The sequence below is a fragment of the Cucumis sativus genome, chromosome 5, assembly GCF_000004075.3.
Source record: "Cucumis sativus cultivar 9930 chromosome 5, Cucumber_9930_V3, whole genome shotgun sequence".
NCBI classification, from domain to species: Eukaryota; Viridiplantae; Streptophyta; class Magnoliopsida; order Cucurbitales; family Cucurbitaceae; genus Cucumis; species Cucumis sativus.
In genome coordinates, this window is record NC_026659.2 from 30,202,985 (window position 1) to 30,217,683 (window position 14,699).

General features: G+C 34.6%; 3 protein-coding genes across 5 annotated transcripts; 1 reads left to right on the plus strand and 2 right to left on the minus strand.

Annotated features, from left to right (window-relative positions):
• The first annotated feature begins 3,437 nt into the window (after positions 1-3,437).
• LOC101217305 (E3 ubiquitin-protein ligase MPSR1) lies at positions 3,438-4,160 on the plus strand. Its single transcript, XM_011657977.1, has one exon. It carries the CDS (start codon positions 3,438-3,440, stop codon positions 4,158-4,160), a length of 723 nt encoding a protein of 240 aa, XP_011656279.1.
• A 736-nt stretch (positions 4,161-4,896) lies between these two features.
• On the minus strand, positions 4,897-9,155 carry LOC101214905 (pentatricopeptide repeat-containing protein At5g50390, chloroplastic). Of its 3 annotated transcripts, none has more exons than XM_004148653.3 (3): positions 6,572-9,149; positions 5,658-5,813; positions 4,897-5,521 (listed from the first exon to the last, which is right to left on the minus strand). In XM_004148653.3, exon 1 carries the CDS (start codon positions 8,695-8,697, stop codon positions 6,577-6,579), a length of 2,121 nt encoding a protein of 706 aa, XP_004148701.1. In that variant the 5' UTR covers positions 8,698-9,149; the 3' UTR covers positions 4,897-5,521; positions 5,658-5,813; positions 6,572-6,576. The 3 variants fall into 3 exon arrangements, with proteins under 3 accessions (XP_004148701.1, XP_031740897.1, XP_031740898.1); XM_031885037.1 differs by having other exon boundaries at positions 5,658-5,720; positions 6,572-9,148; XM_031885038.1 differs by lacking the exons at positions 4,897-5,521; positions 5,658-5,813 and having other exon boundaries at positions 6,817-7,014; positions 7,134-9,155.
• A 3,208-nt stretch (positions 9,156-12,363) lies between these two features.
• Positions 12,364-13,815, minus strand: LOC101215142 (uncharacterized protein At5g19025). Its single transcript, XM_004148654.3, has one exon. It carries the CDS (start codon positions 13,392-13,394, stop codon positions 12,717-12,719), a length of 678 nt encoding a protein of 225 aa, XP_004148702.1. The 5' UTR covers positions 13,395-13,815; the 3' UTR covers positions 12,364-12,716.
• Positions 13,816-14,699: the final 884 nt, after the last annotated feature.

Consider the following 14,699-nt stretch of genomic DNA (forward strand, 5'->3'; position numbering starts at 1 on the left):
AACACCCCCTTAGGGTTTGGTTTTAATTTAATTCTAAAATTTTATCATTCACATATTTATAGAGGTGAGCATGATAGACTGAAAAATCGGGCCGACCGACTCACAACAGAAAACAAAAGGAGTCGGTCGGGGTCAATTACGATTTCGAAAAGTTTCAAATCGAGAATTTTCAAAAAAATATTTATAAGTGTTAAACGAACAAAAATCGACTAACCGACCGACCGACCGACCGACCAACGATTACTAATTGAAGTTGAGGTCGATTACTAAATCGATTATGGTTGGTTCAGTGATGATTTTGTCAAAAAAAAAAAAAAAAACCAACTTCAACTTATTGATGATTGCTCCTAAGTTTTTGTTTTCATTCATACTTAAAGTAAGCATTACTAAAAATTGTAGATATAAGTTTAAATTTTGAACCATAAACAAATTAAACAAAATTTAAATATGAAAGTTAAAATTGTAACATTTTGAAACTTATAGACTAAAATGAAATTAAACTCAAAACTTAGTGATTGTATAGTGGAATAAGATTGATGGAAATTAAGTATGAGTGTGTTTTGGTTGCATTGGAATGTTATCATTTATGAAGAATGCATGAAAATAAATTGTTATTTTATCTAACTTGTAAAATCAATCGCGATATTTTCTTCGTTTGGTTGTGACTTTTTAAACTCAAGGTATTTTTGCTACGATTGTTGCATATATTTTTGAGTTGTTCTTAGAGGTTATTTGAAAGAAGTTTGTATTTGAACTGAACTACTTTAGAGGGAACCTAAAGCCTACTTATTAGAGAAGAGAGTTTTCATTAACTTGGTGGAACCTATGTTTCATAGGTGAAGAGAGTTCACAAACAAACAAGAAAGATACATCAAAATAGAGTTTTATTCACTTTATGGGAGCTTAAGTATTGAAGAGAAAAGTAACATGTAGGGAGAGCCTAGATATCTTGTGAGTTAGCTCTACAAGTGTTTTGTAAGCTTGAGAATCTACTGATAAGTATATCGTTGTAACTGTCCAACTCATTGATATTAGTGAAATATCTTTCTTGCACACACTTTCTCTAACATGATTACCAATTTCTATGTGTTCTTTTGCTTAGTTAATGTGACTTTTATTATTATTACTATTCTTGTTAGGACATATTGTATGATATCTTACACACAACATAAGAGAACCACCCTTCCATAATACTAAAATGTCATATAATTCTTTTGTTAGAAAATATAGTAATTGATATGTTCTATAAGTATGTGAATTATTTTATTGCATTCATTATAGGTTTTTCTATCGTAATATATCATTAGTTTAAGAGACTAAAATTATTAGTAACAAAATTATTGATATTCTAAACACAACCTTGAATTAGTATTTTAAAATGCATATTTCTTTTCTTTTTTATTTAAAAACAAACTTTGCTTTACACTCGTGGAAAAATGTAAACATACTTGCATTAATGTTTTATTTTATTAAATCTCGACTACTCCCAAATCATAAATTAAAGATTAATACACCTTTACTTTGATTTCAAGTTTAATTTGATTCTCATATAAATTAATGAGTTTATTTCTTTAAAATTTTATAAATTATATATCTTGAAAATGTATGAGGTAGAAAATTAAATCATAGAACATAAATAATAATAATAATAAATTGTAGCTTATCCATTGAATTATTCTTAAATGTTTAAACTAGTATGACCTAACTTACAAGTTTACCTTAATCTAATAAATAAATGATGACAAATGTTTAAAATTAATTTAAGGTTGCAAATTACCTAGTACAAGGATTAGGTATATAAGTCAATTTATTTAAGGGAAGCATATAGTAAATTACTTAGATAATTAAGGAGAACTTTGGCATTAAAATTGATGAATACTAATTGAATTAAATGTGATAGTACTATTGTATTACATTTTTCTTTTCCACATGTTAAAAGGGAGTTTCTTATTAATAAATATTTTTAAGAAATGCTTCCATTTATTTAAGTTGAGGATTTTTCTTTTCCACGTTTTGGTTAGCTCCGCTAAGCAAAGAATGTCTTATTTCTTAAGTTTTGTTTTCCTAAAGCTACTGTGAAAGATTAAGATATGTCAATTCAGATTGACCACGAGGATAAGATGGTAGCCCATTTAGAAGTAGACCCCATGAAAATGAGGGAGGTGACTCTTAGACCCCGACTTCTAAGGATCGAACGAGGTGGGCATTAGGGTAGTGTGCACAATTCACTTCGGTTCGATTTTGGATAGATCAAGGGCTAAATCAAATCGTTGGATTCATAATAAAGAATAACAATAGAAAACATATTTTCATCGGTTTCAATTCTTGAACCCAACCAACATGATTTGGTTTAGGTCGTTCAATTAGAATTTTAATTGATTGTTGACTTTGATATTTTTACAAAATATTATTTTCTACTACTTCCTCGTGCCTTTTGTCCCAGCTAGGTTTTACAATTCCTTGGTCCCAAAATCTCAATCGTAAGTTTATCCACAATCTCAAGCATAGTTCATCCAAGTCTCAATATTTATTCATCCAAAACCTCAGGAAAAGTACTTGAATACATTTCATTCGAACTCTCAATCAAAAGTTCAAATTAAAGTCAAAGTCCCTCTAACCCCATTCCTCAATCACCTTCATTAACCAGTAAATACATTAACAAGTTAATTGATGAAATATAAATAAATAGATATAGTTTCAATATTAAGAGTAGGTTCTAAATTGTAATATTAACAATTAACATAAAATTTTAAAAAAAAATAATTAAAAATCAACAGTTAACACTATGAATAATCCAGTAAAAATCACCCATTTTTAACAATCAACCTCTCTGCTTCTTTCCAAACTTAATTTATGAATGGCTGGAATCTATAATTAACAAAATAAAACAGCAACTAATACACAGAAACTACAATTACTTTTTTCTATAAAAGAAAACCCCAAATTAAATTAAGACTAATAATTTTAAAAATAGTTGACATTAACATTACCAACCACTCAAAAAATTGCACAAATAATGAAACAAACAAGTGGACGAATGAATGCATCAATCAATCAGAATGACACAAATACAAAAATATATAACAAAACTAAAAAATATATATATAGATATATTATTATTATTATCATCATTTATTATTAATAAGCGTAGAGAAGAAAGCGTAGACTCCCCGTGTTCTTCCCACCGGCATCAAAATAAATGGGACCGACCTTACCGGCGTCCGGTGGTGGCCCGTCAAGTCGGTCACCGTGCCTTTCTGCCGCTTGCACCTCATCATCATCATCATCATCATCATCCTAGAATTTTCTTCCAGAATCTTCTCACCTTTTCGCCGTGGCCGCCTTCTTCATTTCTCTATTCATATAATACCCTTTTTCTTTCTTCTTCAATTCTATTTGATTTCTTCCCTTTTTGTCTATTTTCTCTCTAAACGACCATGTCTGATTCCGATTCTTCTCCCTCTCCTTCACCGCCACCGCCTCCGCGGACCCTTTCTATGCTTCTCCCTTTTCTCCTTGGCCTTGCTCGAACTACCACCGGATCCAACCTCAACCAGATCGTCGTTCTCGACCATGCTGCGCGAACGGTTGTCGTTTTCGAAGGACACGTTCTTGATTCTCTTCTTCGTGACTTATCGGAGAAATCTGGACCGTTGCCGGCGTCCAAGGCTTCGATCGATGCGATGCCTCGAGTTGGGGTTACGGAATTGGGGATGGATTGTGCGATTTGCTTGGATGGATTTGAAGTCGACGAGGAAGCTAGGGAGATGCCGTGTAAACATATGTATCATTCTGATTGTATTGAGAAATGGTTGAATGTTCGTGGAACCTGTCCGGTTTGTCGGTTCGCGATGCCGGTGGATGATCGGAGAAAGGACGGTGGTGGTGGTGGTGGTGGTGATGAAGAAGAAGAAGAAGATATGGAAGGTGGAGAAGGTGGTGAAGGTGGTGAAGGACGAGTGGTTGTAGTTAATTTGTGGGTTAACGATGGTGAACCGATGGATGTTGAGTCGGGATTGGAACATGGATCAGAGGATTCCGATTCAGAATCACAAGATGAAATTATGGTTGAAGTTGATGGCTCATCAACACAAGAACAAGAACAAGATCCAAGTTCTGAAGATTCTTCTTCATTTTCATTTTCGTCTTTTTTCAATTAGTTTTTTCCCTTTGATTTGATAGGTTTTTCTGGAAGTGTCATTGTTTGATTACTTACGGCAAATTACTTACTACAAATCCTCAGCTTCAAAAGTCCAAATTGGGCCATTCATGATTTTTTCTTCTTCTTCTTCTTCTTCCTCCTTCTGGGATTTGGCAAGTTTTGAAGTTGTAAATAATGAATCAGTTCATGAAGTTTGATTACAAAATGAAAATCCCTTTTCTTATATGTTCTTTCTAGTTACCCAGGTTCAAACATCAGGGTACCCTATGTATCCAAAATATCAAATTTCTATTAGTTCTTGTTCTGTTGATCCTTAGAGAAGTTGAAGAACAGAATGCAATATTCACAAGTGTATGTAATGAATTCATTTCATTATTATAACCTCATTGAAAATGAGTTTAATGTACAATATATCATATTTATTGAATGAAAATCTCATGTCTCAGTTTGACATTTTGCAAGGGTCGGCTAAGGTCGAGGCCACTTATCTCTTCCTAGGGTGATGCTTTGGGTCCTATAATGCTATTTTTCTTACCTCTGTCGCTTCTTTTCGTTTGATTCCCATTGTGCCTTTTTATCATCCTTTAATTTATCAGGTCATGGTTTCTTGATGTGTATCAAACACACTCTTCAATCCAAATGAGAAAACAGTGTTTTAGATGTTCAATGAGCAAATCCAAACTCATTTTTTGCATCAGATTGAAATGAAGATAGAGAAGACAAATGAAGACAGCTTAACACAATCTCCAGGTTGAATCATATCATTTAAAGCAAAATAGAACGATAAGAAGGGTTAGAATTAAGCACAAACCAGTACACTCTTATTCGTTCTTTGAATTGAAACAGACTAATTACAACGTAAAGCCAAATCATTAATTTCTCTTTCCCTCAATAGAAACATAATCAATCCTCTGTTCTAGTTTGCTGCCAAAACCAACTCATCTGATTAAAAATGCTGTACCACAACAGAAATGAAGATGTAACCACATTGTAGATCATACAACCTGTAAAAGTATCGCAAGGGATAAATTGCTCGTGCTCATGTGAACGACACTTTCCTTTCTTGGTCGGTCCAATCCTAAGAACTAACGTGTCGGGAAAAGTCCAGTAAAACCTCTTGACAGACAACCTTCAACAGCACAAGGGGATTTGGAACCATCTCTATGTTCTCATCTGCAGTACTGATGGTAAGTTTATCTCTCCAAGTTCACTGGCCTGCAAGCATCAATCTACTTTTCTTGACGCTCTTAACAGGACTCAACTCCATGGCGCCGGTTCTAGGATCACTCAGAGACACAATGACATCCATTTGCATGTCCTCAGGTAATTTCCTCTTCAAACCAGGGAAAGACTTTAATCCTGACACAATTCAAACCAGTAAAACAAGGCATATATAACATTCTGCATTCCATGGAAAGCCAATACGCAGAATGGTATACTTTTTTTAATGACAGTTGAACGTAATCTATACCACAAAGAGAATATTCAAACACACCTGACTGTGATTCCGAGCTCCATAATTACACATAACTTTGAGACTTTATTAGATCCTGACCGCCTGCATAATGATTGTCAGCAGACCAAGTGTTAGTGCAAGGATGAACCATGTACATGCGCTTGACGAAGTCATCAATTAGAACAGGCCAAAAACCTGATGATAGAAGAACGCAACTGAGTAACTCCAAACAATGTAGTAAGGAAAAAGAAAAATTCTGCTTATTTAAAAGCATACCCAACAATTCTAAAGAGTAAGGGCCAGTGCTGAAGCATAATCCTCAAGTTAATTAGAAAATTTTGATTTTACGAAACTACCAAAAAGAAAAAAATCAAATATCCATCCATTACCACAACCAGCGTTGTATGTCCCAATGCATTCAAAATTGGACGACCACATTTGAAGCAGACAACTATTAGTTGATTACACGCATCATATAACTATTTGAAACTTAAGGACACATAAGTTGTACTTAAAGAACAGATCCTATTTGCCATCATATAACTATTTGTTAGTTGTACTATTCCACCCATCGTATAACTATTTGAAATTCAAAGACACAGTTGTACAACCTAGAGAACAAATCCTGTTCAAGCATCAATCATCTAACTATTTGTCATCATGTAACTATCGAACCTCTAATCTTGTATTGAAGCATGAGCTTTTGCCTTGAAACCTTACAATCGTACCGTACCTTGAGGGTTGCTCCCAAATGCACAAGCCTCAAAAACGTTTTTATGCATTAGGCATACATTTGAGAAAAGAAAGTAACAATACCAAGCTACCGTAACAATACAATGAGATCAATAAATACTTGCATTCTCATCATATTTCAAGCCTCCATAGAAAAACCAAAACAGAAGGTTAGGCATGAAATTGAATGATGAATGGAAGAGTAAGCAATATAGATTTACCAGCATCACCAATAGTCTCCACAAGAACAACTCCCATCTCTGAAATGATGAAATCTGCTAGCATCTCTGATCACAATTTCACGTTTGGTTATCATAGCAATCAGTTTAATCACAGAATGGCAGTCACTGCAAATACGATGGCTTTGCACAATCTGCAATGGCGTTTTCTCTAAAGTGTTTAGAAGACCATAAGCAATTGCCAATTTCTCGCTGTGGTACATCCGTATCTTTTCTTCATTTTCATCAACATCTGGAAGCATGAAGTTCTGTTCTTCAGGTACATAACCAAGCTTTGAGATGTTCAACATTAATTCATCCACTTTTCCCACTACTTTTTCTATTTGGACGTGGTGTTTATCCCCAGATAGGAATGCATGCGGCTGGTTATTAACTTCTATCCAACTGCATGCTGGAAGCATTCTTAAGCCCTTTCTTTTTAATGTCTGAAAAACATCAGCTGCTTCCTTTAACTTACCAGAACTGTTATATATGTTTAAAAGCACAATATAATTACTAAGCTTCTCAGGTTCCATCCCATAAAGTTTTTCAGCAGCAAACTTACCAAGTTCTAGGTTTCCATGAACTCGACAAGCTCTAAGCAATGCAGCCCACATATTTGCCGTTGGTTGAAAGGGAGCTTTCCTTATAAGGGCATAGGCTTCGTCTAACAGCCCTTCTCGACCTAGCAATTCAATCATGCACGCGAAATGCATAGCACGCGGTTTAACCTTGTGATCTCTAGTCATTGATTGAAAAATTTCCCATCCACGTTCAAACAAACCTGAAATACTACAAGCAGATAAAACAGCAAGAAATGTCACATGGTTTGGCATCATGCCTTCCCGAAGCATCTTCTCAAACATATCAATGGCTTCCTCCCCATGACCATGATTCCCATATCCAGCAATCAAAGCATTCCATGATATTATGTTTCTACAAGACATCCTGTCAAAAACATGTCTAGCATCATCTACTTTTCCCCATTTGCTATAGAAATCCACAAGGGCTGTATTAGCTACCACATCTAACCCAAAGCCATTACGAACTAAACTCGCATGTACTTGCTTAGCACGTGCTACCGATGCCAATCTCGAGCATATTCTTATAATTATAGAAAAAGTGAAATGGTCCATCTTAACACCAGAGTCACGCATCTCATGGTATAAATCCAGAGCTTCTTCACTGTAGCCATGGAGTGCGTAACCAGCTATAATTGAATTCCATCCAACTATTGTCTTATCAGGCATCTCATCAAAAACGCAATGAGCATCTTCAAGGCTTCCACACTTGCTGTACATATCAATCAACGCACAGGAAACAAAAATGTCCTGTCCTAGACCAGCTTTTATTGCACATGAATGCAATTGCCTACCAGGAAAAATAATTTCCAAACCAGCTGATGCCCGTATCATTGTAGCAAAGGTACGAGGCCCACAATCATAAAACTCCTCCCGCATCAAAATGAACAATCTAAACGCTTCAACATAATTTCCAGAGTCTACATATCCGGAAATTATAGTACCCCACGAAACCGCATTCCTCGCAGGCATTTCGTCGAACAGTCTACAAGCATCAATCATCATCCCACATTTCACATGCATAAGTAGAACCCTGTTCCTCATGTACTGATCAGGTTCAAATCCATTATCAACCATGTAATTACACAACCTCTTCACTCCTCTTATAGACTTCAACCCAATACACGCATTAATCAACGCATCGTACGTGCTGTAACCAACATGAAAACCATCTTCCAGTTCAAAAATTTCAAACATCTCAAGTGCATCTCGATACTTTTTACACAAAACCAACTTCTCTATTTGACTACAGATCCCAACACTGGATTTCTTAACATGGGTCTCCTTCAATGGGGTTTCTTTACGATCACCCACATCAAGTTTCGAAGGTTTAGGCTGAGGCCGTGGGCGTGGGCGTAGCCCTTGTTCAAAGGAAGAACACTTGATCCAACAAAATGAATTACGGTATTTTCTTGGATTAGAAAGAAAAGAAGTTTTCGTAAAAAGGTCTGAATCTGAGTAACGCAGGGAGAAGAAGGAAGTGGAGTTACATTGAAGGCGATCATAAACATAGTTTTGATAGCGGGAGAGAGGGAGTTCCATGTTCATAAATTGAAATAGGTTTGCGAAATCTAGAATGGTGGGGAGTGAAGGAAGTTACCTGGAGAGATTAGGAAGGTGATGGTTCCACTACAATTCATGAATTGTAATAGAAAACAAAACGGTGAAGAGGAAGAAGAAGAAATGTGGATCGAAGAAGGAGCAAGAGCATCGAGTACTCCGCCCTAGAGCCGGTTTTCTTGTTGGTAGTTCAACTTCCATTTTTTCGTGGGAAAGAAAACCAATTTATATATTAATACGGTGTTGATAACAAAAATGTGATTACATCTCAATTTCAAAACTTAATATTGCAAAGATTCCATTTAAATAATCTATCACTTTAGTCTTTAAATTTCTAACTCTAAACATCTTTCATTTAAATTCTAAATTCTATCTATAAATTCAATTGAAGATCCAATCAATTTAAGTCAAATCACTAAAATAACCCTACCTTAATTGATATAAAACGAAAAACAAAATGAACTTTCACTCTAATTTTTAATTAGATGTATAATTCTCTCATTAACTATTATTTAAGATTAGGGCTAGGGTTAGAGATAACCCCTCCATTTCAAAACCTAAGTTCGAATTTAAGAGCCTAAATTTAAAACTAATATTTGTTTAAGAAACAAGAACACAAAAATGGACAAAAAGAAATTTAAGACAATGAAAATTAAATAAAAAAATATATAATTACAAACTTATCCTATTTTAAAACTTTAAAGAATGGTTTACGACAATTTTGATAGATTCCACCTAAATTTACACATTTTTTTAAAAAAAGATATTTATAATACAACTTGTAACCTTTTCTAGATTGGATCTAGATCTAGGTTTTTGTTTTCAAGATGAAAAATCAATCAGATACATATAAGCATTTCCTTATGTACATATGAATGCTAGTTGAGCTAACTTGTTCATATTTGAATTAAAGATTATTTATGTAATGATAATTAAGTTTGGTTCACTTTTAGTTCAAGGAGTTTGCCTCCTCAACTTTTAAGGTAGATTTGTTAATTACAAATAATACGATGTTTGTACTATCAACTTCAAGATTACACAACTTTTACGAAGAAGAAAATAAAAATTAGAAAATGGAGATTTAAATAGAAAAGAAATTCACACACTTTTTTAAAGGGGTCACCCAACTTGTTTTACAAGAATTGTTTTCTTTTAATTTAATTTTTTAAGAACTTTGAAAGAGAAACCAAAATCTACCTTTTAGAAATCAAATTTAGTGATGGAAGAGGTGTTGGAATTGTTGTTCCCAATTTTAAGCCATGAACTATTCAACATAATAAAATCAATACATTAATTAATCTCCAAAAATCCAACACTTTGTATCCCCATCATATTCAGACTTTCAACCTTACCTACCCCACATTTAATCAAAGATAAATATTAATTTAACCGAAGATTGGATCTCCTAATTTTCTATTATATATTATTATATCTATTATATAGTTTCTTTTGTGCTTTATTGGCATGGATATGGGCATCAAATTTCTTTCATATTTTCCCTTTCTTTGGCATGACACATGGAGTATCCATTCCATCGAAAGAAATCTGATTCCATTTCCCTTTTGTTAGAATTTTAACTCTCCTCCAAGACCCAAAGAGGAATTCAAATCTCTTCTATGTTAATCTCTATCTCAATCTCAAGTGGGAATCCAATTCCATGCAAACCAATTTGCTATGGACCAATTCAAAGAGACATCAGAAATATGATCCACATCTTTGTTTAGACCATTTGATTGAGTCTCACTTTTGTAATTCCTGATGTAGTATGTAACTTGTAGAGTGCCCAAAGTTTGAGTAAAGAATTCAGTTTTTCCTACTACTAGTCCTCCATCACAGTTAGCCTTCTCATAAAGTTTTGCTTACTGATTTTGAAAGTTCAAGTAATTGATGATCAGAATTTCCATCACAATAGGTTTCTAATTTTAAATGGCTAGAAGTATCACATCATTTGGTATGAAAACTCTGATAGCATATCGATTCTAAACCGAGCCAATGCCCCGATACCTCAATCAATGCCTAAATAAAGATCAAACCCAACAGACTCTTCAATGCAAGCTTTTTCTTTAATAAACAGGAATTCAAAATAACAAAAACATATGAACACATGAGCACTGAACAGAAAACTTACACCTGCAAACCATTTCCCAGATATAGGTTCCCAACTGCCAAACACAACAGTTTCACCTTCCTCGAGATGTAACCTTAATCAACCACAGCGATTCTACAGAACTTCCATGGATTATAGGTCCCTAAGAGATCTCAAACACGAGGTTACTCCTAACTTGAATGCAATTCAGCCAAGAACATGGGGCCATAAAAGTCACTACAATACTTTTCAACCATATAGTTTTGTTCATTAGTTGGATGCACATTTATCAAAAATTTATCACAGATCATAAAACCGAAAAGTAGTTGGTTTTATAATGTGATAATAATAGAAAATAAAACCTCTACCAGCCTATGATGCAATAACTTCAGTTCATCATCAAATCACATATAATATAGTTAAACAGCAAACCCATATAGGAGGTAATAGAGATAGAGACATGGGCCTATTGATCAAAGCTTTTCATTAGACAGCCACAATTGACCAGAAAATCAATTCACAGAACACTAAACAGTAGAACTTAATGAGAATTTTACAGCATGAAGCAGCAGGGAATCTATGTAGAAAGGAAAGCAAACAAGTTAAAGATAGATGAGTCATCGGACTAGTCCTGCCCTGAAAGTAAAAGAAAAATGCTGGCCGTTCTTTACTTAACTTTAATAAGGATGGTTAGTATCAGCACCTAAAATGGATCTGCAACTGTTAAGGTAGGTTGTCTTCACCTTGCAACAACGACAACACCATATGTTTATGAGACAGAGAGACTATTACAGAAACAGACTATGCAAGAAAGTCATGTCTTCTTAAGAATATGTAAATGAGATGAACGGATGCTGATGTAAATAGATAGCCCAGGTCTAGAACATGCAAAGTTATAAATTCCTTCCATGAAATATGAAGGTAACCTAGAATCCAAGTAGCGTGAGAGGTTTGCAACAGCAAGCTGGAAGAATAATGCAGTTTAGTCACTTGCCTATGCAACTCACCAAATAGTGAATTTGTTAGTTATTACAAAGCAAAATTACCAAAATAAGGTTCATCGATCAGTATAAAAGAAGCCTAATTTTCCCTAGTTTCTCCAGCCCACCGATTTTCTCGAATACCAAACAGCAAGGATTCCCAAGAGAAATATAAAGAAAATTATGAAAAAGAGTTCCAGCAGTTGGAAATCAAGAATAAATTGTAATTGCAAGAAAGATTAGATAGAGATGTTAAAATGGTCAATTCCCCAAACATCCTATCAATGACTCCCAGGATTCAAAAAAATTCTAACGTTTCGATTCATCCAAGTACTCCATCAAGGACTCTTAAATCTAGAGGAGATGCCTGATCTTCTGTCATACAGAAAATACACAAGCTACACGGGTAAAAACATAGCCTCACACATATCCACACAATGCTTTAATCGTCAAAATACACTAGAAATACATCTATTATACTTAATCACGCCCATCTATAGTAGTTGATCACCTACACGTGTATATCAGGGAAGAAAAGAAAACATGGTGATTAAAATTATATGAAAGGAGATCCAAAAAAAGCTTGTATTTAAATTATAACCTTCAGGTAGTATTATCGTAATCTACTAACATGTATATGTTTCAACAAAAAGTACGATTCATGCTAGCTAATGTGTTTGGCAGAATGACAAAACAAACCTATCGAAGGAGTGAATTGCAATACGAAATATGGATCTAAGAGAGCACATCGAGTTGATGCAACAAGGATTGTATATTCCCTACTTAAAAACTGTATATGTTCCTTACACCTGTCTGCCATGAGCTTATTTAGAGACATCAAATTTCCCACAAGAGTAAGAAAATTTTTCTCCGCATACTGAGTAAACCTGTAATGATATCCTATCTATATGCTTTTTAAACAATATTATTAATAGATACTACTATTTCTTGATCTTCTTCAGCTGCTTCCTAGGCCCCGGGACTTCCAACCTACCGACAGAACAGCCACATCTTGCTCTAAAAATGAGCACTGCTCTTCCATTAGGAGGTGCCATCTTCTTAAGTTCAGCTTCTAATTCACGGTGATGATCACGGGGCAATTCAAAAAGGCCCTTCTTCACTCCATTTTTAACCAATGGAGTGGAGTTCTTCACACACTCCTCTGTCTCCAATTGTATATCAAATTCAGCCGCCTTTCGAAGTCCTTTGCAATAAGGATTTCCACATTTCCTGCTTGTACAAATCAAAACAACCCAAGCAGCTAATGATGCACAGAAAATACTAAGTCCAATGGATCCATAAATCCAAGGAGCACGAGAGACTTCCTCTCCCATTAAATACAGAATCGCCCCAAAAATCTCAAGGGATTCAACGATCACAAGCTTCATATAAGGAAATAACAAAAACCCACAAGCACCAACCACAGCAATCAAAATCACAATATCGATAACGGCCGATCGAGACCGATGACAAACAGGGAATTTCGAACAAGTCGATGAAGCAGTCATCTTTTTGTTTCTTGATTTGGAACTTGAATCGGCTAAATTCACTGAACTCGCCATAACGGTTGGTTGGTCAACGGACTTGCAGACCGAGATCGAGTATGGGAAATAGACCATCTCAAATCAAATTCCAATAGAAAAAAAAAAAAAAAACCACGATTGAAACTCCGCCGATTCAATCAATCACATCCAGCAATTCAGAACCCAAATCAGATCGAAAAGATCGAAATCGAGAAAAGGGTATTGTTAATTGAAGATGAAAAAGAAACCCAGAATTTTGTCGGCGTCCAAACCAATCCAAACACCTCAATGGAAATTAAACCCAAAAAAACAGAGGTAATGGGGTTAGAAGAAATCGGGAAAAGGGGTTAAAGGCAAAGAAGTGGAGACAGATAATAAAGAAGCACAGAGTGGAGAGAGCGTGATTTGGAGGTTTAAGGCCACATACATCTCTTAAAAGAAAAAAGAAAAAAAGAAAAGATAGAAAGAGAGAGAGAAGTTGAAAAATTCGGGAAATGGCAATCGGCTAAGTCAGAGGATGAAGAAGAAGGGAAGAAAGCTTACGTGGGCTACTTCCCCCTTATGGGCTTTGGATTTCACGTTTCATCATGTGAGAATGATTTGGTGGGACACTCCTCCATGGGCTTGGCCCACATCTTCTTTTTTCTTCTTTACCTTCACTATTATTTTATTCTTATAAATCCATTTTTTTTTTTTCAATCTTGAATATTCCACCTAACTTTAACTCCATTATAATATTAAACAAGATTCCAAATTCTTCTACCCACTATTTTACCCATTCAAAATCATTAAAAAAAAAAAAATGCATCCATAAATGCAAATAAATTAGGTGAAACCATACCATTAAGGTAGCAATAATGGTAAATTTGTATCTTGGAAAGAAAGATTTGTTGCAAGTTAACAAGAACTAGATTATGATCGATACAATGTGGTTATGTCATTGCTTATCTTAGAAAGTCTAGGAATTCGTTGTAGAATAGAATTGCTAATGAAGAGTTCACTTACCTACTAGCTTTTGGCTATTCCCGTGGCCCAAATGATGACCCGACTTTGACCAACCAAGTTAGTTTGATTGAGCCAAACTAGTTCTCTTCCTCTGGTACAATGACTTGTGTGTTTATTGTTGTTTTTTTCTTAATTGATAACTTCTTCTTTTTTTTTTTTTGCATCATGTTGTTTTTATCCTTTTAACCTAAAGTTTACCAAAGCCAACATGTATCAAATCTCTTTTAAATAGCAATAGAGTTTAATATAATAGTGTTTTTGAGATTATAGAAATTTAGTAAAATCATTTACAAAATAGTATTAATAATGTAGAATATGAAAAGAATCTCAATTGTTATGATTTTAATTTAGTTTCCCTTTTTAGAAAGAGTGAAGGAAAAAGTAATGGTCTTTAAG